A 24,685-nucleotide genomic window follows, 5' to 3' on the forward strand; every position below is an offset into this window, starting at 1 on the left:
CTGATATAGGAAAAAATAGAATAAAATTGATTTCATTGAAACAATATAGCAAAATCAAAAGTTATTGAAAATATAATAGATTGATATTAACTTACTTTTGAAAAAAAAAATGTCACATGATTTTATTTAATTTGTACCATTTGCTATAATATTTCTTTTTCTTAAGAAAACTAAAATATCATCAAACTACATCAATCAATTCAAATAAATCACGGAAAGAATTCATTCATGAAAAAAATCATCATAAGTTGTTATGAAAATTTCAAAAGAAAGAAGTATATTGCTCTTTTTTTTAAAATAAAAAAAAACCTTAAAATCCAATGCACCACGCTTTACTCGCAAATTCAAAACCGCAAATATAAAACTCAGAAATCTTTTAGAGTAAAACGGTCCGAAACCATAGAGACAATAAGTATAACACAAACAAAGACGGAGACAGATTCAAACTTCGTTCATGTCTATTGTCAGCAAAACACACTTAAAAGAGCAAAAGGAAATAAACTTCTTTGTGGGTTGTTTATAATCAAACCCTAGTGACTGTAGGAGAAGAATCAGGCTGGCTCACAGAAGATGACTTTGATGCTTCCATCATTAGAGCAGCTTGTTCTAAACAACTCTTGTTATCATCATTTGCATTCTCCACCTCCTCTTTCGTGTACAAGTGTATCTTCCACACCACATTGCAGAAATCACTGGCCATAGCAAAGAGCCAATTAGTTAAGCAGCAAACAAGTTGCGGTTGCGTCGCTTTAGAAGATAGGTCTTAAGAACTTACTGCCATGGATCATCGCCAACGACCATCATATCGTTCTCACTATCAGTATATAAGATCCTCCATCCTTTTTCAGGATCCCTGAGAAGCCCTTCCATGTTGAACAACCGTTCAAGCTCTGTAAGGAGATCATCATACCCGTTTAGACGGGATAAATCAATAGCTCTCCCCACTTGGCTTCCTTGCTTGTGAACCTTTTGATAACATTTCAACACAAGAATTGATTAGAAGAGACATCTATCAATGCAGCTTCAACAAGCCAAAGAGATTTTTATAGCGAAATTTTTTTACCTTTGTGCAGATCCTTTTGCTCGAGCCTTGTGGGTTAGGTGTAGGTGTCTCCACAGGTAAGGAGAATCCGAAAAGCTTACATCCTGATGAAACATTCATATTAAATTCCCCACCTTTTTGTTTCCCCATCATATCAATCTTGAATGGCAAATCAGCTGTAACATTATTCGGTAGACCACTTTCATTTAGTGCATCAGACTTTCTAGTCTCTTCACCAAAGTTTATTGCACGAGAAGGGCGGCCCGAGGATTGGTTTCCCGCATTGTATGGATTCTGATATGGAACATGAGTGCTCCTAATCCCATGTAAAGCTAGTGGATAGAAACTTGACTTATTGGCTTGACGAGCAAAGGGATCGGTATATCCAAGAGTAGGCTTTCCTGAAGTAGCAGCTGGAGTGAAACCAGCAAATTGCGGGAATGACTTAAGCGAGCAAATTTCTTGACCTTGCAAGACCCTTGGAAACCTATCCAGGTCCATAACGCCTGAACAGGCAGGGTCTATAGCCGTAGCATCCACAAACTCACCAAATCGATCCTTCACTCTACTAGACAAAAGAACTGGATTTGCATGAGACTGCATCGCAAAATCCAGGATCCGGCGGTTCAAAACATCAAACCCTTGAGAGGGTGATGCAGAACCTATATTTTCTTGACCTTGCAAGACCTTAGAGGGTCTAACCGACTCCTCAAAGTCCAAAAAACCACCCCTTTCTGCAGCAACCAAGAACGATAGTCAATAATATACTGAAGACAGTTGAGAACTATTTGCTCCAAAAAGAGAGAGGAGTATTTAATATACCGGTTATGGGTTTTCTAGGTGGAGTAGTATCCAGTACACCTGCCCATGGCCTTTTAGGCCTTGGAGATGACTGAATACTCAAGTGTGGGAGAGAAACCGAGGGATCAATCTCCCAAGGTGAAACTCTTTCTTGGTGATCGCTCACAAAAGACTCATCCCACCTCACCTGCCAAAAAAAATATGAAAGATTAACTATCCATCCTTGAAAATGAAAAGTATTCTAAACGCTAACTGACAGATGTTCCAAATAGATGAGAGAAGACGCACCAAAAAGCACCTCCATTTAGAGTTTGGCCACCTATACGGGTCCAAGTCACAGACTCCAGTCACTACACCAGCACATCTGCAAGAAAGATCGAATTTAGATTCTCTTCCAAGAAAATTAGCAGAGGTTACAACAGAAAGAAAGAGAAGCAAGAAAGCAACAAAAACCTTCTCTCAGGAGAATCGTCCATTTCAAATCGCATTCTGAATCTTGTGCCTATGCAAACGGGATTCCTGATGGTAGTTACATACTTCTCATAAGGAATCACAAACTCTGCATGCGTTGCACTGTATATGAATGAACACATGAATCAATATTATAGTTCTTCTGTTATCCTACTGAAGCTAGTTAAGAGTCATAACTTATGGCAGTTTTTATTTTATGTTTACCGTGGACTATAAAACACATGAAACATGCTTTTTGTAGATACAGCATTGGCCACAGGAGACAGGATGTTTGAGCATGAATTCTTCTCAATGACTGAATCAGGAAGTCCATTTCTTGGCCGTGCTGCTCTTCTGATTCCTAATCTCAGCTCTCCATCTTCGTCTCTATAAACACATATGTTAGTTATGAATGTAACATCTTTGGTTCAAGAACTTCAAACCACTAAAAGCAGAGGAAAACACCACCATTCTACCCCATTCTTCGTCGTATATGGTAAATTGATATCTTATGCTTACCTCAGAAAGAGAACCGCATCACCAGAGACGAGATTCTTTTGACTGACGAATATACTCCAACCAGTGGTGAGTAGATGCCTCCTTGGTTGACCTATATAGAAATAGAACTGAACATTTAGAGATCATTGAAAAAAAAGGAAAGAAATGATTAACAGCAAACTCAAACCGAGCCACCTCTATAGATATGGCGAAACTTCCACTCTACTCCATGGAGGTCCTTTGCAATGAGTTCTTGAGATGGCCTTTGTTGTTTGTAATCCTAACCACCGTGAAAAATTTGAAAATAAGGCTAATAACAAGAAGATCAAACCTCTCCTCTTAAAATATGAAGGAAATGAGATATAGAGAACCATACAAGAGGAGCGAAACAATCTTCAGCAGCTCTTCTAGGTACAGAGAAGCCTCCATGTGTGCTTGTATCTGAAGCTGTCAAGGTTTTACAGAACATATGAGGCGTTCGTTTAACGGTTGAGCTTCCGTTCCGCTCTTCGTCCCCTCCTAACTCCCTGACCTCTTTCCCCTCCGGGTTTAGCATGGAAAACTATAGAAATCAAGAAGTATCTTCAACATATTAACGTCACTGAGATTATAAAAGCAAAGAAAAGAACACTATTCTTCAATTCTCTATGGTCCTCTTAAACAAATAATAGGCTCGAGTCACTAAGAGGAGAAACAAAATGATTCACTATCTCTTTTACAGTAGCATCACAAACTTCACAAATAATCTGGAATTACACTGTCAGATTAATAAGAAAGAATGTTTTCTACAAAATCTATGAATTTGCTCCTTCCAAACATGAAAATTGAATTGTAAAAGAACCTAACAGTAGAGTAACAAGAGTACCTCTTGCAGTGGAAGCAGAGTGACTTGAGTGTAGACCTCATCCGTTTCCTTATTAGCCTTTTCCCCCAAAGTAGGAACCAAAGTTGCAAACAATTACCACAATTAGAAAAAACAGAACTTGTTCAAGAATAGCAAAGAGAACACAAAAGGAATGATTTTTTTTTTTAATATGATAGTGATACAGACAGACTTACAAGCAATTGGACATTAACCACCCTGCAGAAGATTTGGGGATTAAGGTCAAATTTGGGGATTTCAAGAGGAGATGGAAAAGAAACCATAGCATCTTGCTCCAAATGACCTTGTGGGAAATACACAACTACATTGCCTTTGATGGGAAGAGAAGTGAGAGGACCCGCACAAGCATGCCACAGCTCAGAGTATATGGAAGAGGCAGAGCCTGTGGAAGAGGATGACGATGATGATCCGGAAGAGCATGAAGAAGAAGATGACGGTGAAATCCCAAGCCTAGCCTTGTCAATCCTTACTCCTACATCATCATTCTCCTCTTCCTCCACCTCCGCAATCTCAGTATTCAAGTCAAATTCCATTGAAAAAAAAAAAGCTTCTTAGAGGAGAGCAAGGAGACAAGAAAAAAAGCACAAACCAAAAGTTTCTATATTTAATCAGATTACAACAAAACAAGTAAACCCATTAAAAGGAAAGTTTTGAAAAATTATAGCTTGAAGTGACACAGTTCCTCTCCTTTTCAAGTAAAATTTAACAAAACAGCTAACGGGAGAGGAGATGAGGAATAATAAGTGTGGAATCACACGAATCAGAGAAAAAGAGAGAAGAGAGAGAGAGAGAGAGAGAGGAGAGAGAGGAGAGAGAGGAAGAGGAAGGAGGGGAATCAAATGAGAACAAGGGTTTCAAAGTATGATTCTTCTTCCTCCATTTGCAGGTACTGAGAAGAGGGAGCAGAAGGAACAGACATAGATAAATTTTTGCAGATTGGAAAAACGAAATTATTATAAGAATAAAATTTAGCAAAAAAGCAAAAAAAAAAACAATATAGTGGAGAGAGAAAGAGAGAGAGAGAGAGAGAGAGAGAGAGAGAGAGAGAGAGAGAGGGAGAGATAAGCGGGGGAGACAAAGCCAAGACAGAACAGAACCCACACCTACACTCTCTCTTTCGCCTCTTTCTTCTTCTTCTTCCTTCTTTTTACTTTTTATTTTTTATTTTTTATTGTTTCCTACTAAAGACTTTATTATTAAAATTAATAAATACAACACTATATACTTGTGTCAATATATATACACACGTTTACACGAAAAAGTTTACATTTTTTTTTACTAATTATTTCCTTTTTCGTTATTTTTTTTTTTGATATAGCAGAAAATGTCAAGAGTTTTGTTAAGTCCTTAACGAATGGCTAATTCAATTCATTGTCTAAATATTTTTTTATCTAAATTAGTTGATGGATGGATGTATAAATCCTATGTTTTAAATACGTCTAGCTATTGAAAATTATTAATATGCTTTCTTCTTATAAAATTCCGACATTTTAGTTGAGTTTTTTTTTTTCTTTTCTTGAAGTGCATAATCATATAATGGTTCATTTTTTTTAATACAAAAAGTTCACTCAAAATGAACCATAAAAAACTTCAAAGAAAATGCATATCGATCTATTGGACTATGACATTACGAAACAACAACGTAAACTTTTCTTTTGCATTCAACAAATCACAAACCGTGCGGTGCGTGAGAATGAGATGATCTTTAACATATAGATGGATTGAGGAATATAAATTGATTTAAACTTTGTTCTTTTGCAAGCAAACTCTTATTACAGAAGGAAACAGAGTATCTCCTTGGAATCTTTCTTTTTTCTGATGTTATGTTTTTTTTTTTTTGTCATCTGGTAATATTATATTATTTTCCAGTGTTTTTTTATTCGAAACAAATTTATTAATCACCTTCTTTTTTTTTTTTGCATTGCGTTGCGTTGATAAGAGCCAACCAACCGGCTAAAGACAGAAGAGTAGGCTCCTTTCGATTTTGTAACAAAAAGCACTTTTTTTACTCTCACTCTCTCTTTTTCTGAGACAAATAATATGAAAATCAACATTTTCTGTCATTGATAAACTTAAAGTATACTAGAATTTACCAAGTGGTACACCACGGGTCCATAATTTAATATATTTTTCATTTTTGTAATTGATTTATATAATTTAGTTTTGTATATGTTTATTTTATTTAATTTAATATAATTTTATAAATTTGTATTATAAGTAAATTCATAGATAAATGTGGTAAACCCGCGGTAAATCGCGAGACAATTTTGTTGTAAATAAAAAATTATATTTTAACTTAACCCGTAAAAGATTTTAAATATAGACAACCCGCAGAAAAATATAATCATATTTATGTAAACTAAAACCCGTTCAATCATATTATGTCCAATATTATTATATTTTAAATATTTGTAGAGTTAAAATATTAGTAATACTTTTAATTTTTGTAGAGTTTAAATATTTTTCATTATTTTAATATTCTATAAAAATTAAATAAAATATCAGAATTTTCAGCTTTTTAAAGTTTTAATATTTATCACATTTTAAACTTGTTAAAAATTAAAATTTATAATATTCTGAAACTTTTTAAAATTTTTATTTTCCTTAAATAAAGAATCGGATTAAGCTAATAAAAGTTTTAATTTGGATACTTGAGAAATCAAAGTTCATGCTCATTTGTAGTTGTAAACATATTAATCTTATTTATAAAAGTTTTGAACTATTATCTAAAATTTTATATTTTATGTAGACGTTGTACATACATATATTCTTTTCTTTATTGATTGAGTTAACTACGTCCGTTTTCAAAAATTTAAATTGCAAAATGTTTGGAAAAAAATTTGTATTTTTATTATAAACATATTTTATGCAATAATATAAATTTAAAACACATAAGATTATATAAATATATTGGAGAGAGATTCGGTTTATTAGAGAGGGATTTTAGGAAATTTTTTTATGTAATAAATATTTGGTTTCCAATTTTGGGATTTGCTTGTGATTTAATTACAAAATTTACTTTTAAGTTTTTTTATTTATTCAAATGGCAAGAGTTTAATTATGCAAATATTACAAAATAAAAGGTTATAAGCCAAAATAGATTTTAGTACAAAATGTACTTCAAAAATGTTAAGATAGATTATATAGTACTATTGCTTAATTAAAAAAAAATCATATCAGCATGGCTAGACTGTAATAAAAATTTATATTCAATAACCACACCGACTCATACGGTAAAATCTACTAATATCTTCAAAACGGGATTTACTAAATAACTAAATACAGTATAGATAAATATATTTGATGGTGGCACATCGTTCTTCAAACATAACATGGTTAAGTTGCTCTTTTATAGTTTTGCTATTAATTCATAAAACATGATCAAAGTATTATTTATTAATCATATATATAATATAATATATGTTTTTTTTTCTTTGTAAGAGTTATCATGTTTGAATTCATGTGTCGCTTTAACTTAATATCATAGCATGATCAGTTTACTATATGACGACAGAACTATTTTTTAGCCACAACATTAAAAAGAAGATTGACTATTCTTTTCACATATATATCTGAGCAACTTACTTGTTTTCACTCTTAAACAATCCTATTATGATAAAGAAGAAGAAGAAAGGAAAAACAATTATTTTACTTAAAACATTTATTATGATGGATCATATATAAAGAATAGCTATCTAGCGTTGATAAATTTCATTGGAGAGGAGAAAGAAAAACAAAAACAAAGAGGATCGGATGATGATGGGATGGGAGAGGGAGAAAGAATGAGTGAGTCCCAACAACTAACAAAGACCATCCCCCTCCTCCTTTAACACCCAACTTGTCTTTTTTTTTTTCATATATATGCAACTTAAAACTCACTTCTAAAACTAGCTTCAAATATTCTCTCTTTTTTCTTCTTCAAGTACTTAATTATTATTAATCAATTCTGATTAGAAGAAATATATCTTGTTTATTCTGATATTGCTCCACAACTCGAAACGTGTAATCTCTCTTCACGATTACCATATTCTTTTGTCTCCTGATCATCACTTTTAAGTCAAAGATTATCTTTTTAATTAGTATTTATATAATGAATGGATCGTATCCTTTTTCCATGTTTCTTTCCTAAACAAAAAAATGATATTTACTAAAAATATCTTTTTTTTTTTTTGCAACTTTTAGAACCATTGTTTGAATACTTTTTATAGCTAAGCCACATAAAATTTGTCACAATAAAACACACATAAACGTTCGGAAAATATTAGTGGTTCGAAAATTATCTATATAAACATAAACTTGTATGTGAGTTGTGTGATTTCCTACTGCCCAAAGTAAGATCCATTACTTGGATGCTATGACCATCCCACTCAAAGTAAACTTGGGTTATATGTTCATATATCCTTAATTATATCGGTCTAGTCTTTTACATCGCTCTATTTTACGTTATCAGCCATCACGCTCTATCCTGTTTTGTTCTTTTCTCAATATCATCAAAGAAACGATTCATTAATAATGAAAAAAGCTCTATAAACTTTCAAAATTAGGATGTCTATATCCCTTTATTTTGTTGAAATTTCAGTTTCATGCAGAGATAACTTTCGATACCAATTTATCAATTTTCATTTTTGAACTGATAGCTACAATTCGTTGCATGCATGTTGATTATAACTCTTTTGACCAAGTCGATTGAATTTAGTACTATATTTAGAAAGAAGAAAATTATATATTTCCATCTCAAAGATTCAGGGTCCTTATTACCACAAATTTGTTGCCATATATTTGTACTTATATATATATATATATATATCTATATATAGATATATATATATTATTTATAGTTTACGTCATTGCGCCATGTATCAAAAACTTTTGGAGTATCTGTGATTAGTAATGCATATAGTAAAGCCTTTCTCAAAAATAAATAAATAATGCATATAATTTTTTTAATAATAAATTTTATAAATTAAAGATTATTTTGGTGCCACAAATAGAGTTTTTTTTTATTAGAGATAGAAGAAGAAAAAAAAAGTTTTATGTTTTGGCAGAGAAACAAAATAATTTCTTTTTTTAAGAAAAAAAAAAGAAAGGGGGAAAAAGACAGAGGTGGGATAATTAGGAGAGGTCGTGTCAAACAAAAAAATTGTCGCGAGAAAACGACAAAGCAACGCCAATGACTTTATTAAAGTCACAAGTGTCTGTATCAATTCGATTAAAGACATGAACTCTCCTCTCTCTCTCTCTCTCTCTCTCCCTCTCTCTTTATTTTATTTTATAATAAAACCCTAAATACTATTTACCTTTTCCTTTTTTACATGTTTGTATTTAATTGCAATAACCACACTACAGATATATCTAAATTTTTACCGTTTGTAAAATGTAGATTTCACTTTACATGATCAGAGCTGATTAATTAGTTAGTTTGTATATGTATCCTTGTGGACATATATAATATATTTAATTCGATCGGTGTTGGAATTGGAATACTTTGATTTACCTTGCTCTACCGACCCATGCATATATATATAATGCTGACCATTTATTTTACCATAAGATTAGAGTTGAATCGATCACAAAACACAGCTTTGCTTATTAGAATTCATATTGTATATATATATATATATCATACAACTTGCATGTGATAAGAAAAGAGAGGACCCATCGAAAAAAAAAAGAGAATTGTAGAGACAAATGGTATCCCATAAGGAGAAAGCTCTTTGTCAAAATATATTGGAGCCTACAATTTAAAGTTGGCTCCTATTTTTAGTTCTCTCTACTACATATTATTTTTTTACTTAAAGGTGAAAAAAACAGACCAAAAAAGCTTAAATCTTTAAAGTCATACATGGCCAAACCAAACTCTATTCTCAAATATCCCTCATTGCGAACCATCTCATAAGTATAAGTAAATTATATATATTGCATCATCATCGTTAGATATCTTTCCTGTTAACGATGAATTTATTTTGGCAAGTTAGATTGCATGCATAGATCAGAAACCAATTCCTATTTTGATTTGGAGTTGAACATAGTTGATGTCGTCGTATTATCATTACAATGGCTATGACCATCGCTGTTAGGGTACAATTATCTCGTTGATATAGAATTATGGAATTTGGGTTTTTTCATCCTCTTTTGTCTCGTTAATTCCAACATGTCGTTGCCTTTAATATTAACACTTTTTATATACGTTTGCTTTTCAGATTTCCCTCTTCTAGTTTGACCCCATCATCTACAAAGCTTAAACCATGCATGAAGTTGTACTGATTTGTAATTTTTCTTTCAATTAATATTTTACCAAAAGTGTGCTTAATCACACATAAAATTACATAGGGAGGGTGTTGTGTATGAATTTAGATTGGGGGCTTGGGAGTGATTCAAATTTCCCATAGGGCATGCTGTTTCAATTACTGCCTTATCTTACCGTATGTTTGATGGCTTGGACCATTCAGTTCGATCTCATAAATGCTTGTTTGGTCCATTCGACACGGTTCATATAGAATGGTATACTCAGACGATTATTTTGATTTTTTTGTTTCAATTAAATTTCACATGCTGAGGGGTACGTGTCAGAATTTATGTATCACTCATAGTCTCATAACATAGAATTTTACATACGACGGACCAGCTGAAAGGTTCATCTATTACTCATAACATGACTTTTTTTTTAATTCATGCATGCATGCGCGCAGATCATTTTACTAAGTCATGAGTATATATTATTAAACATAAAACAATGTTTGCATCGTATATTGTCGGATAATATGTCATTCGCAAGTTGCAGTCTTTTGTTATAACAATGTTTTGTTTGTACGACGTAGTTTTCTTCCTTGTGGTATTATGTCTTGACAAGACGAGAACTAAGATGATCATTTTAACCTATTTTGAAAAAGGCTTCAGAAGAGTTTTCTCATCAGCGGTTCTTAGTTAATCGTTTCTTGTTTCAGGCATTTGATTTCTTGAATTTGCGTCAAGACAAGAAGAAGTTCACCGCCAGGATTTAACGGGTGGAGTCCTTAGCTTGCTTTCCATCTCCCTCATCACAAATTAAAGAAGGTTCGTGATGATTGACGAGTGACGAGTATTCGTTGCATGTGGCATTTAAGAACGGTATCTTAGTGATGTCGAGTTCCCGTGCGGATGAAGCCTCTGAGATAGCATTCTAAAAAATGTCATTGCATATGACCATGCGCAGCGGACACTAATCCCAATATCACAGCATATATATATAGCTAATTAGCTATGAAATCTGAAAGCTCACTACAAATCTCGTAGAAAAAAAAGTTGCGCAAATCACAACAAAGTCTAGCTATATATTTCCAGCTACAATAGCCTTCCACACTCTTGCTTTTCATTAGAGCTGGGACGATAGTTTACCATCATCTTCTGTCATCCAAACTTACCGAAGCTATTAAGTAACTTATATATATATATAAGGTATGTTTCTTTTTATGCTTCTGCCGGGTTAATAGAAACTTGTTTCCAAGTCTTCCTATTGGATTTATTTATGTAATTATGATGATTGATTGATTATTTCTATAAAAGGCAACTGTATTTGTAACATGAAACAATACTATAAGTGTGTTCAACGTTATTGCTCTCTTGGCCTCACAAGGAAATTTCAAAAGATATATATACAAGTTTGGCTTGTAGTAGAGACATGTTTTGTGTCTTCTACTCTGTACGATTTGTGCAGGAGTTGATCGATTGTATTATTAAATGGACAAAAAAAACCAAATTCTTGTTTAATTCTTGAACCTGAACAAATACTAATAGGTGCATATATATGAACCTTAAACATGTTTTATTCAAAGTTTAGAGCGATTTACATAGATCTCATCGAAACAGAATAAAAAGAGAGAAGTCTAAAGAAACAACACTGATTGAACATGCAAAAGAGAAGATCAAGATCAAGATCAAGATCGGGATCTAAGAAGCTTGGGATCCGGATTTGTGGAGGTAGAGTTTTCCAAAGACGTGAAGAGCGGTGACGAAGCCGATGAAACAGAGACTCATGATCAGAACAACGGTCGGTGAGATCTTCAAGCCAGGAGCGTCATCCGTGTAGAACCTCAGCATGTTGCTCGGTCCTGATCCACCCGCGGATCCTCCGCCTGACGACACGCCCCCACCGCCTAGCCTGCGGCGTCGCATGCCGGCAGTAGCGGCCGCGGATCCACGTGGAGCGGCCATACCGGGCCGAGCGGTTGAGGAGGCGGTGGAGGTTGATTGTTGGGACTGGGAAGAGCCTCTCGCCATCGTTGTTGACTTGTTGTTACGGTCAAAAGGGAAAGAGACCAAGAGAGAAAAGGTTTATGGAGTGATCAAGAAAGGGTATAATAGTAAATAAAGTCACATCTGGGGGCGATTACTTTGGTGTAATAGAGAGACGTGTAGTTTCCTAGTAAGAAAGCTCTCTACTCCAACGACTTTTGTTAATTACGGACTTAGACCATGATTAATGGTAGTTTCTTAGCTTTTTCTTAGGGATTTATATAATTAAAATTAAATGATTAATGGTGATAAATGTTAAGAAACGTCTTTTAAGCAAGAGTTAATCTTAGAGGTAAGAGGCGACAAATGTTTAATTTTGATTGGGTTAAGAAGAAAAGAAAAAAAAATATCACACGTTCTCTCTCTTTCTCTCTTTCTCTCTTTCTCTTCTCTTTCTCTCTTTCTCTGTTGCGAAGGAGCTCATATCTGTGACGAAGAGATGCGCAAATCAGTGACAGATCTCCGATTGTAGCTCTCATATCCGTACACAACTAGTCTGAATCCCTCTATGCTTGTTCAATTTGATGTTGATTGACTGTTGGGAAATTAGGGTTCGTTGAATTGGGAATTTAGGTTTTTTTTTTTTTTTTTTTTTGTAAAACTATGATTAATCACTTGTTTGTCTGTATATTTAGCCATCGATTGTAACAGGTTTACACCAATTTAGAAGAATTGATCCGATTGTTTGTGGTGATTGTTTCGTTTACATGAATAACATGATTTTTTTTTTAAACATAATTTTTTTTTTAAGAACCACAAATTAAAAACCTACCAATAATGACATCCCAAAACAAAAACCAAAAATACAACTCTTATCTCTTATTTTTCTATACTTATTGGTAAATTAATTTTAAGATCAAGATTTAAGAGTCTACCATTAATCATGCTCTTACGGTAATGTTAATTTATAAGAATTACTGTATTAAAAGAGTTTTACTGTATTAAAAGAGTTTTTTTTTTTTTTTTTTTTTTTTTTTTTCGACAGAAAAAAAAAAAAAAGAGTTTTGCTTCTCAGTTTGGCAGATTTAATCGCCATTAGTGATCTTTAAATATCTCTAATGACAGTGCAAATGCAATTATTTATTTATGGCGCATAGAGTTATTGAACGATCACATAACTAAATCCTAAATATATTCAAATCCATCGAAGCTTCTTAGATTGGGGCTTCTCCACGTTCTTTAGCTTTGTTCAAGCTAGTTTCGATACTATGGATTTCACATTTGGGTTTCTTTTGATCCAGTTAATTTCTATCCAGAATGGGCTATTAACAAAATAGCTGGGCTACTCTTGATACACCTATTTCAGTTTCACCAAATCCTTTATAAAATAAAATCCATTGAAAATAGGAATAGCTAATTTAAAATAAAATCCACACCTACGTTTGCCACATCGTTGATACCAAAAAAGATCATTTTTTTTCTTGTTACGTGTTTTCTAAGTCATTAATTCAATGTTTTGCATAGTATAATGAGGAAAAGAGGGAAGAAGATTAAATTGATCAAGAAAAAAAAACTTCCAAAATGTTTATAAGTCTATGATATAAGTCATTAATTCAACAATGCTTATTAGTTCAGTAACTCTATACCACTACAGGTGTATATGTATATATTCAATTATTAATTAGAGGTTAATAATGTACTTATGGTGCTGTAATTATGTAATGATGATTTGTTTGCCCCATCAAATTTGAGTGTTGGCTGTAAAGACAATCCCCTTTTCTTCTTCATCTTCTATTTTCGTTTCAAAATCTTTCTTTTATATATGCCTTTTTTATATGTTGTTGATGTCATCTCATAATTATCTTGCTTGTTTTTACTTGTCTTTATTTCCTTATTATCTCATAAGTCATAATTTGAGGGGGGCAAATAATGATCATGAAGTAAGAAAAATAAGTAACATTGATTTGGCAGAAAAATGAGTTATAACTTCTTTAGTTAGACATAAGTGGTGTGCTCTGTTAGTACATGATGTGATGTCACTTGTCTCACTCGATCGTAAATGATTTGGCTAAACTTTGATCACCATTATGATCAAATTTAAAGTTACATTTTCATCATGATCACATTAGATATTATTAGATTTAGAGGGGAAAACGATCCGTGACATCCATCTTGCAAACTCATATTAATTCATATATGTTGTATCTCTTGTCGTTATTCACTTTCAACTCCTACACTGTGCTCGTTGTGATTTTATATGATTGAATTATATGAGTTAACTAGGTTTTAACCCGCGGTACACCGCGGAATTATTTTTTTGACAAAAAAATATATATTTATGTTATTTGTTAATTTATTACATTTTAGTGTTTAAGATTGTGTAACTGTATTTTTGATTGTTATTTTTATTACTTAACTCAATGGATATTTTTTTATAACTCGCAGGACTAAAAAAAATTATATTTAAGTTATATTTGTTATTTTTTTTTAACTCGTAAGATAACCCGTAAGAAAAACATAAAACTCAAACCCGTTAAATCATATTTATGTAAAATATAAACCCTGAATGTTTTATAGATTTAGAGAGAGATTTTGGTTTTTGTTTTCCAAAAACTCATTTTTAAACAATAAAGATTTTAAAATTTTGGAATCCCTAAAATTTAGTAAAACTTTTTTTTTTTGTAATCTTCCATTCAAGATTTTGGATTTTAAGTTTCATATTAGGCATATTTATAATGGTTGCGAACCATTGTCTAAAATTTTCTACCCGATGTGGGACGTTATACATATATGTTTTTTCTTTTATCGATTGAGTAATATAAGTCCGTTTTCAAAAATTCAAATTGCTACATATGCGAAAAAAATTTTGTATTTTTATTATACTTATGTTTTATGTAATAATGTAAATTTTAAAACAAATAAGATCATATAAAGATATTGGAGAGATATTCAATTTATTAGGGAGACATTTTAGGAAATTTTGTTAAATGTAATAAATGTTAGTTTGTAATTTTGCAATTCTGGTGTAATTTAATTACAAATTTTATCTTAAAAGTTTGTTATTTATTTAAATGGCAAGGATTTATTATGCAAATAATACAAAATAAAAGGTTATTTTCCAAAATGTACTTCAAAAATGTTAATATAGATTAAGAACTTTGAGATATCCCACATACAGTATATACTAGATCGATGGTTATAAACTAAAATGGATCTAGGTTTTATACCACCCAAAGAGACAAAATACTTGTTCGGTTTTGTCCCTTTTTTCTGGTTCTAGTTTATATGAATATTTCTAGAGACAAACATTTTGGCGAAAAAAAACAAATTAAACCAAGGGGTTTGAGACCTCTTTGTGATAATCTCTGATGCTCAATTAATGGAAAAGAAATGTTGTGGTCTTAATTGTTTACTCAACTTTCAAATAGTAAGAAAGGTCCAAATTGAAGGTTTAAAGTTGTTCACATCTCATGCACACTCGCAATCATACAAGATAGATTGAAAAAAAAATCAATATTGATATATTACAACAACAAGAAAAACGACGGTCTAACAATGTCGACTTCATAAGCTTTCATATAGATTTAAAAGAAAACGTACCACATACTATTTAAAATTTTTATTTCTTAAGAAAATATAAAGACGTGGTAATCCTACCTTAGTTTTAAGAAAACGATATGAAAAATAATATATTAAAAATGAAAAACGTTAATTAATGTAAATGTTAAATTCGAAACCAAAAAAGATATCAAATAGAATTATATAAAAAAATTGTGTTAAACTTGAATGAGAATATATGGTCCAGTTTGAGTCCATCACTGACCGACTTGTAATAGAACAGTTGTGTGTAAAGAGAGAGAGAGAGATTCCGTCTGAGCAAGCCTTCGTTTTTGGTGTGATCCTACAAGACTCTTCACATGTGATCAAAACTTCTCCCATCGCAATCTCTTTAACATAAAAATCCAAAAACAATAAAAGATCGTAATTTTCTTACCCCACGACCAAATAAATGAAAGTTGAATAATCATATATATCCCACTTTTCAACCCATAAGAAAAATATCTTGATTTTGTTCTTATAAGTCACAAAAGCTATACTGTCACCCATAATTACATAGATATCACTAATTACATTTCTTATACTTGTTTTCTTCTCTCCTTTCTCTCTTTCTCTGTCTTCTTTGTTATTTTAAGATTCTTGCTTGTTTAAGTAGAGGACTCTTAAACACAAACTAAAGAGTTTCTTTCTTTTTGTCTTCTTACATATATATGAATAATCAAGACATGATGATTCCACATAATGATGACCGTCTCTCGTTCTCTAGCTTTGTCCATCCACAAGAGCACATCACCCCAAATTCTAACCCTAATTCTAAGCATGCCTCCACTAACACACCCAAGAAAAAGAGAAACCTCCCAGGCAATCCAGGCATGTGTATATATTTTTCATTTGTTCTCTTTAAAATCAATATACATATAATCTTGTTCCAAGGGTAGATATTTTATGTTTTCTTGTTTCCTTCTTGATTATTATTGGTTTTAATTTTGTTTCTTACAACATGAACAACGACAAAACAGATCCAGATGCAGAAGTCATCGCTCTATCTCCAAAATCCCTCATGGCAACCAATAGGTTCTTCTGCGAAATCTGCAGCAAGGGGTTTCAGAGGGAACAGAACCTCCAGCTTCACAAACGAGGCCACAACCTGCCATGGAAGCTGAAGCAGAGAACAAACAAGAATCAGGTGAAGAAGAAAGTTTATATATGCCCCGAGAAGAGCTGCGTCCATCATGATCCAACTCGTGCCCTAGGAGACCTCACTGGAATCAAGAAGCACTTTAGCAGGAAGCATGGAGAGAAGAAGTGGAAATGCGACAAGTGTTCCAAGAAGTATGCTGTGGTATCCGATTGGAAAGCTCATACCAAGATTTGTGGTAGCAGGGAGTTTAGATGTGATTGTGGTACCCTCTTCTCCAGGTCATTAATACTCTTTCAGTCTTTCTATGTCTTGAATTGAAGTATTATCATTTCCCAAAACTTGCATCAAACTCTTTTGAAAACGATAATCTTTAGGTTTGCATATTTATTTGTTGTCTTTAATAAAAAAAAAAAATATAAACGTAAACAAAAACGCAAATCTATACATATTTGTATTTATGAAACAAACCGGCGGGTCCTATAACTGGACATCCTAAACAGGTGCATGTATGCATAAAGCATGAGACAGCCTTTGTTATCAAAAGTTATACTATATATAAAAAGAGATTCCTTTTGTTTGTACTATCAATAGTCAAACCGTGTTTTTTTCTTTCCTTTTTGCATTTTCATACACGTAAATTAATAACGAACTTTAGATCTATAAGTTATTGGGTACGTTAAGTCTAGTACATCATGCTCGTAGCTTTGTCGTTTGGATACCACTACCGTTAATTATTTCATGGCTTGTCTTTGTCTTGTTCCAGTTTGTAGTTTTATATAGACATCAATTATCGAGGAGAAAAAGGCTGCATGATTAGAACATTACGTGGTCATGTTTTAATAATAACCTAAAGTCTTGTGTTTCCACCTTACTAGTTACTAAATACACCAATTTGCATTTATTTAGTAAAGATTTTACACATATATATATATATATATATATATATATATCGTTTACATAGTCAGCTTGCTTTTTTAATTAAGACTTACACATATTATATACCTATATGAACATAATTCCAATAATGTATAATTTGGTTATAACTGTATCAGGAAGGATAGCTTCATCTCACATAGATCCTTTTGTGACGTCTTAGCTGAAGAAAGTGCTAAATTTTTCTCAGTTCCATCACCTTTAGCCGCCAATTCGACCATCTCCACAGTTGCTGATACCAATAATCCAGTTCTTATTCAATCACTCACATGTACGGCCGATCTTAACGTCAACAACAATCACTCCACCTTGTTGGGAAAAAAGTTCATCAACTCCGAGCCAATCCCGCAACGAGCCAATGCTTTTGCGTTTTCGCCACCACCAACACCTCGTGGTACATCTGATAATTCGGTTCATAATCTATGGAAGTTACAAGAAGAGGAATGTTCACACCAGTCGTTACTCAATGGGTATATGAACAACAACAAAAACATTAGCCATAAAGGAATATCCCAAAATCAAGAAAATGCGATCATCAAGAAGGGAAATATCTATAGCGGCTCAAACTCAAGCGATGCGAACATAGCATCCTTGTTCTCTTATAATCAAGAAGCAGGGAACCTGGCTTCATTGTCGGCAACAACATTGCTTCAAAAGGTGGCTGAAATGGGATCATCATCCCGTTCCGACACTGGCACCCTCTTGGGACTAATGACTTCCTCCATCTTCAACAATAGGATGCCAAACTCCGATTGTTTAAAGGCGAAGAATAAGAAAGAAGAGTGGACCAGAGACTTTCTTGGTGTTGGGAAGCCGTGACGACCAACAAGATCTACTTTATCACCATCACTTCCTATCAAGCGTGCCACTGAAGGTGAGCCATATGATATAATTCCCAAGTTGGCCTTAATTAACCATTGTAGGCGGGGAAGCAACCGTAGGCATGGCTTCAGTTTCTATGTTCGTGTCTTTATAGTTGTATTTAAGGATATGTGAATTTTCAGGCTTTCATTAGGAAAAATACACAAAAAAAACAAAAAATCTGAAGCGACAAGTACTCAAAATCTTTAATCAACAATATGTTACTAATTGATTATGGTTATAGTACTGTCAGAGCCACCAATCGCAACTGTTGGAATAATGAATTGGTTATATATATTAAATTAAAGAGACGAATAACAATAACATATGCTGTAAAATAAATATATTAATTTTCCATTACGATTTTGGAATCCTTAATTGCCTACAAATTAAAGAAACGAAAACCAAAAAATATCACACTTAGTGAGGAACAAAATCAGCCATCATCACTGACAACAAACAACATAGGCACCGGCGTCGGAGACATGGTTGTCTTGTACAACGAGTGCCTTAAAAACCACGCGGTCAGTCTCGGTGGCCACGCCCTTGACGGCTGTGGTGAGTTCATACCCAAGTCCACCACCATCCTAACAGAACCTCCGTCCCTTAGGTGCGATGCTTGTGGCTGCCACCGCAACTTCCATCGTCGTAGTTCTTCTGAGGTCTTCAGTCACCACCGGTCACCACCGCTGAAGCCGCTCGCCTCCACTCCGCACTTGCTTCTTTCTCTCAGCTCCGATTTCTCTGGACCCGGAGACAAAGATAGGTCGGCGGTGATGAAGAAGCGTAAGAGGACAAAGTTCACGGCGGAGCAAAAGGAGAAGATGAGAGGATTCGCAGAGAGAGCGGGGTGGAAGATGAACGGCTGGGATGAGAAGAGGGTGAAAGAGTTTTGTGGCGAAGTTGGAATAGAGAAACAAGTTCTTAAGGTTTGGATCCATAACAATAAGTACTTATCCAACGTGAAGAACAGAGACACTACGTCATCTACGTCCTCTATGTCTTTGAAGCTGTAAAGATATATATATATATCTAAACTGTAATGAGGTTACTGTAGTCTCTTATGATCTGACCTGAAGTTTATCCTAGAAGACTTTTCTTTTGAGTTTGAACTTGTAATCAGTCGATGATCATGATTCATGACTCATGACCTATATATGGATATTTAAATATGTAGCATTTACTTAAAGCTGTCTTGGTTTAAAAGTATTTACGTTGCTAATAATTATAGTGTAACAAACTAATAACAATGCTGTTCCCAACATGGTTTCTTCAATTACCAAGAAGTTCCGAGGCTTTTTGACTTGTAATCTTTTCGTTTTCGGATTAGCTAGAGAAGTACTATTTTAGGTCAATATATATAGGCCCTTCCATTAATAATGGAGACTTGAACTAGTGACATTGAGCAATACTCCTTGTTTGGAACAGTAAAATTCAGGATGTGATTCATTGATATGCTACTATAAACGAATCTCCTGAGCTTTTTAGGGCCAAGTAGTCTTAAAACTAGTGACATATACGTTGTTTAGGAATATTAATTTGTTCATGTGGACGACGACACTTCTCATCATTCTCATCTCTTATTTTGTCTTTTTCCGTTTAAGGATAAAGCTTTTGTAAACAGCCCGTCTCCTAGTTTGTCCTAATTAAGGATTATGCAGATATTTTTTTATATATATATTGTAAATCCGTGGCTCTTCACGCACAGCTTGAAGTATTTGTTGGTCTTTTGATTCCTTCTCATCAGAATTAAGCTCCTAGTTGGGTGTGATATTTAATGAATGATCCTTTTGGTGGAGGTGGAATCATCAACCTATGACGTTTTAAGTTTTGATTCCAAATTATAAAGACATTGTTTTTGTTGGAAAATTTAATTGATTTGTTTTTTTTTTTTTTTTTTTTTTAATTCTCTGTGCGTGTGTTGAATATAGTATCACATTACAACAAATTTAATCGACCGGACTTTAATTCTTCTAGATTTGCAATGTGGCATACTGATTTATATTGTCTTATCTAACTTTGACACCGTTTTCTTTGGCATGAGTTTTGATTTCTGAAATCCTTTTTCTTTCTTGGTTCACCAATTTTTGGAATCAAGATTTTGAATTTACATATTATGTAATTATTGTATCTATCTATATCAAACAAAGTATCGGGATAATTTTCATATTATCATATTTATGTTGGTTAGGAGCTTTGACTTAGTTTTTAAGATATATAAAAAGTACAAACGAGATCGTAACACAAGTGTACAAATTTCACCTCTCACCAAAATGGAAATATATTTTTTTCAAAAGATGAAAATGGAAATATTACAAAAAAAAAAAAAACAGATGAGAGTGTTTGATTAATACAAACTCGTATAGCCCAAGAGACAAATATAACCCCAAAAATCACCCACATGACACAAAATCATGAGTAATAATAACACCATACACAATTTTTTATCATCACAAATAAAACCATGCGAACATTACGCTTATGATGCAAAACGACACCGCCTGACACACAGAACCAACGTTACGCGAAGCAAACGAAGCATCTGCCGGCGAATCATCACCGGAACTATCACTGTCGTCCTTCTTCTTCTTTGATTTGGTGGCCGACGGAGCCGGAGCCGGAGCTGGAGGACGAGGATCGAAAACTTGCTGAGGAAGCAAAACCTTATCGACCTGGTAAACAGCGAGCTGTCCATCGCTGTAGACATTTCCGGAGACGGTGGTGTTGGTTACACCGGTCGTGATATTTACCGTATTGCCACTGGTGGTAACGTTGAGAGGAAAATGTCCTTCGGCGGAGTCACCGGCCTGGGTCCGGAGAGGGTTGCTTATTGTTTGGAAGTTAGTGGAAGAGACGTAACTTGGTATGACGTGAAACTGAATCAGCTCTACTTGTTGCTCGTCGTTTAAGGAGTTTAGGGTTCCGGCTTTGAGGCCGGAGAATGAGGAATCGCTAGGTGCAAAGATAGTGATGCCGTTGTCGGAGTTGTTTAGTTGGCCGTAGAGTTGGTTAGCAACGCCGGTTGATTTGAGGAGTCGGATGAAGACAGTGAACTGTCCTGCTTTTTCTAGGATTTTAGTGACATTTGTTGGTCCTGCTGGAGCCGGTGCGGCGGCTGGAGAAGGCTGAGATAGGGTTCCGGGAGTTGTGGTTATGAGGAGGAGGAGGACGGTGAAGAGGAGGATTGTGAGAGACTGTTCCATGGCGGATCTTTGTGTGTTTCAAGAGTGTGTTGTTATTTATGTTTGTGTGAGATATGAGTTTTGTGGTGATATGAAGAGTAAGGTTTATATTGAAATGGGGGAAATTGATTGGTTAGGAGGTCAACATTCTTACAACTAAGTTGATAATTAATAATAATCAATGATGATTATTTTCTTCCCCTACACATCTTATCAGATGAATTGTTTTACCTCTTCGGGCAAAATTATTTGATATAGACTATTAAGCTGTTGATACAAAAAGAGGACATACATTTTACTGGTTATATATGTAAAAAGTTATAAATTGGTTTTTGTATCAAAGAAACTAATAAGATAATTAATCAAGTTCTAATTGATTATTACCTTTTAACAAACAGAGCTAATAATTTAAGTGGTAACAAACGTATGGTTGGCAATTTGGCATGACGGTGATAATGTATATACTTACACAAAAGTGTGTGTGTGCAAAAACATAAAAGAGGTCATGATTACTTAGTTTGTAATTATCAAAATCCTGTGTATGGAACGGTGGGAGGAATAATGGAGAATGTGGTGTGGTGTGGTGTGGTGTATGATAATGTAAGGAGCAACTTGCAACCTTTGCTTGAAAATTAAGAAAAAGCAAACAGAAATTGATTTGTGGTGGGCTCTCTTTAATTTTTAGCATATTCGCGTATGTCAACTTCAATTTTTTTTGGCTAAAATAATGTAACCATAGTACATTTTGTATTAGTCAATAATTAGAAAAGAGATAAAACAATGATCAAATGTGTTTTCCACGACACTATAAGCCCAAATTAGTAAATTATTCGAGTTAAACACTTCGTATATTGGGAGGGAGCTAGGGAGATTTGTGAAGGTGGGTGCGTGTGAATTCGTTTTTGTAAGTAAGTGTGGGCATAATGAAAACAACATTGTTATCTTACTATGATGTTTATGCTTTCATCAGATTTGATTTTGATTGTTCCTCGCATCTGCTTAATTACTATTGTTTCTAGACTACTGTAACTGTGTCTTTTTCTTTTTTAATTAGTTGCATTTTATATTATTTAGAATAATATGGCTCACTGGATTGTATATAGTAATTGTTAAAAAAAATATATAGTTCAAATACTGTGTTTGTTACATTAAAAGAAGAAGCAACAAAAAAAAAATGCATACTAACTTAAAATGTCTTAAGCGGAGACATTAATTACAAATTTGATTAAACCAAGAAGAAAGTTATCAAAATCACAAATCAGCCAATTTCTCTCGTCCCCTAAAAACCAGGCGTATCATATGCTCATTCCATTTGCATTCCCTCCACAAAGAACAAACTTTTGTTTATATTGTCACTAACAACAAAATTCCCAATTAATGTTCTTGAATAGATTCTCCCCCTCCCCCATAAGTTGATATGAATACAGGAGAAGAAGTTGGTGAATTCACTCAAATCTTCAGTGCTTTGGTGAGTCTAATGAGGAAGTTCATATTCAGAGTTCTATGTGCGGGTCCAATACCTACTCACATCTCATTCATCATGGATGGAAACCGCAGGTTCGCCAAGAAATACAATCTCACAGGCCTCGACGCAGGACACAGAGCAGGTTTCGTTTCCGTGACATATGTTCTTCAGTACTGCAAAGAGATTGGTGTACCGTACGTTACACTCTACGCTTTTGGTATTGATAATTTCAAGAGAGGACCTGAAGAAGTCAAGTGCATCATGGATCTTATGCTGGAGAAAGTCGAGCTCACTATCGACCAAGCTCTTACCGGGAATTTGAACGGCGTCAGAATTATCTTTGCCGGTGATTTGAATTCGTTAAACGAGCGTTTTAGAGCTGCGACTCAGAAACTGATGGAGCTTACGGAGGAGAATAAAGATCTTATTGTTGTCGTTTGCGTTGCTTACAGCACAAGTCAAGAGATTGTTCATTCTATTCGAGAATCTTGCATGAGAAAGTGCAAAACTGGAGATGGTCCTGTAGTTTTGGAGGTGAGTGATGTTGAAGAGTGTATGTATACATCAGCTGTCCCGGATCCGGATCTTGTGATAAGAACCGGTGGAGGAGATCGGCTTAGTAACTTCATGACGTGGCAAACGTCGAGGTCACTTCTTCACAGAACGGAGGCTCTTTGGCCGGAGTTAGGTCTCTGGCATTTGGTTTGGGCCATTCTTAAATTCCAGAGAATGCAAGGTTACTTGCAAAAGAAGAAAAAGCTCGACTAAATAGTTTTTAAGTTAAACTTAAATCCTAGAATGAACTTTTAACCATTACGTTTGATTTACTTGTTTTTCACAGACAATAAACTTATGAATAGAAACGAGAAAGCACCATAAAAAATCATTTTCATTATATATTGGATCGGAATAACAAATAAGAAGACACAAAACATCGATATAATTGGTTTTAACAAGGCTATTAGAGGCTTAATTTAAACACAAGATTTGGCAACAAAAGAAGCAAACAAAATCCATAAAGTTTTAGTACTTAGCCAATCCAAGACAAGATTTTGCTTGGAACCTGCAGACTTTACAGAGAGGTAAGAACAGGGGAGGAGTTTGGTTCTTGTCTTCTCCACCCATCGCTCCGGTCTTCTTGGATTGATTTGAGGCCACATGTTCCTTTATTACTCTTTCCATTTTGAATCTGCCATCTAATAACATAAAGGCAATCAGTGATCTTGGAGAGAATCATCTATATAAGGTTACTATAGATTCAGCTAAAGGTGTACTTCTCTCTTATTGAGGAGACCTAGCGGTTCTTTCCATTTGCCAGATATCTTGGTTGGTTTGGGATTTAAGTCAAAATTTCTTGTAGTGGGTTTTCAGCTTGAAGGTGAAGAAAGTGAGTTGATGTTACAGACTACAGATTCAAGGTTCTTTTACTCCAAATAGCCAGACATAGGTCCCTGCAACTTTGTTACCGAAATGTCTTCTGCTTTGAGCCTCTCTAATGGACCTCTTTATTAGTCATCTGGTTCAAAACCATTACAATCTTATTGTGCAGAGATTAAGTTTCTTGAACTACATATCTAACCACTATCTACTTTTTTTACAATGTGCAAGACCAAAACATTTCTCTGTTATCATTTAAAGAGTTAGATATATACTTTTAAGA

The 24,685-nt window shown here is 34.0% G+C and overlaps 6 protein-coding genes across 6 annotated transcripts; 3 read left to right on the plus strand and 3 right to left on the minus strand.

Moving 5' to 3' along the window:
• Positions 1-316: 316 nt before the first annotated feature.
• LOC17875237 (auxin response factor 4) lies at positions 317-4,692 on the minus strand. Its single transcript, XM_006279969.2, has 12 exons — positions 3,851-4,692; positions 3,657-3,713; positions 3,168-3,353; positions 2,987-3,071; positions 2,813-2,903; positions 2,519-2,680; positions 2,297-2,416; positions 2,132-2,207; positions 1,865-2,030; positions 1,064-1,776; positions 776-966; positions 317-692 (listed from the first exon to the last, which is right to left on the minus strand). Exons 1-12 carry the CDS (start codon positions 4,205-4,207, stop codon positions 524-526), a joined length of 2,373 nt encoding a protein of 790 aa, XP_006280031.1. The 5' UTR covers positions 4,208-4,692; the 3' UTR covers positions 317-523.
• A 6,746-nt stretch (positions 4,693-11,438) lies between these two features.
• LOC17876796 (protein transport protein Sec61 subunit beta) lies at positions 11,439-12,083 on the minus strand. Its single transcript, XM_006281528.2, has one exon. It carries the CDS (start codon positions 11,928-11,930, stop codon positions 11,601-11,603), a length of 330 nt encoding a protein of 109 aa, XP_006281590.1. The 5' UTR covers positions 11,931-12,083; the 3' UTR covers positions 11,439-11,600.
• A 3,943-nt stretch (positions 12,084-16,026) lies between these two features.
• LOC17876200 (protein indeterminate-domain 13) lies at positions 16,027-18,571 on the plus strand. Its single transcript, XM_006280475.2, has 3 exons — positions 16,027-16,313; positions 16,463-16,862; positions 17,637-18,571. Exons 1-3 carry the CDS (start codon positions 16,154-16,156, stop codon positions 18,334-18,336), a joined length of 1,260 nt encoding a protein of 419 aa, XP_006280537.1. The 5' UTR covers positions 16,027-16,153; the 3' UTR covers positions 18,337-18,571.
• Positions 18,572-18,863: 292 nt separating this feature from the next.
• On the plus strand, positions 18,864-19,394 carry LOC17876378 (zinc-finger homeodomain protein 12). Its single transcript, XM_006282076.1, has one exon. It carries the CDS (start codon positions 18,864-18,866, stop codon positions 19,392-19,394), a length of 531 nt encoding a protein of 176 aa, XP_006282138.1.
• A 1,249-nt stretch (positions 19,395-20,643) lies between these two features.
• Positions 20,644-21,648, minus strand: LOC17874852 (fasciclin-like arabinogalactan protein 12). Its single transcript, XM_006279620.2, has one exon. It carries the CDS (start codon positions 21,579-21,581, stop codon positions 20,829-20,831), a length of 753 nt encoding a protein of 250 aa, XP_006279682.1. The 5' UTR covers positions 21,582-21,648; the 3' UTR covers positions 20,644-20,828.
• A 1,329-nt stretch (positions 21,649-22,977) lies between these two features.
• On the plus strand, positions 22,978-23,793 carry LOC17875692 (dehydrodolichyl diphosphate synthase 8). The gene has a single exon (XM_006279771.1). It carries the CDS (start codon positions 22,978-22,980, stop codon positions 23,791-23,793), a length of 816 nt encoding a protein of 271 aa, XP_006279833.1.
• Positions 23,794-24,685: the final 892 nt, after the last annotated feature.

This window comes from Capsella rubella, unplaced genomic scaffold, assembly GCF_000375325.1.
Source record: "Capsella rubella cultivar Monte Gargano unplaced genomic scaffold, Caprub1_0 scaffold_8, whole genome shotgun sequence".
Lineage (NCBI taxonomy): Eukaryota > Viridiplantae > Streptophyta > Magnoliopsida > Brassicales > Brassicaceae > Capsella > Capsella rubella.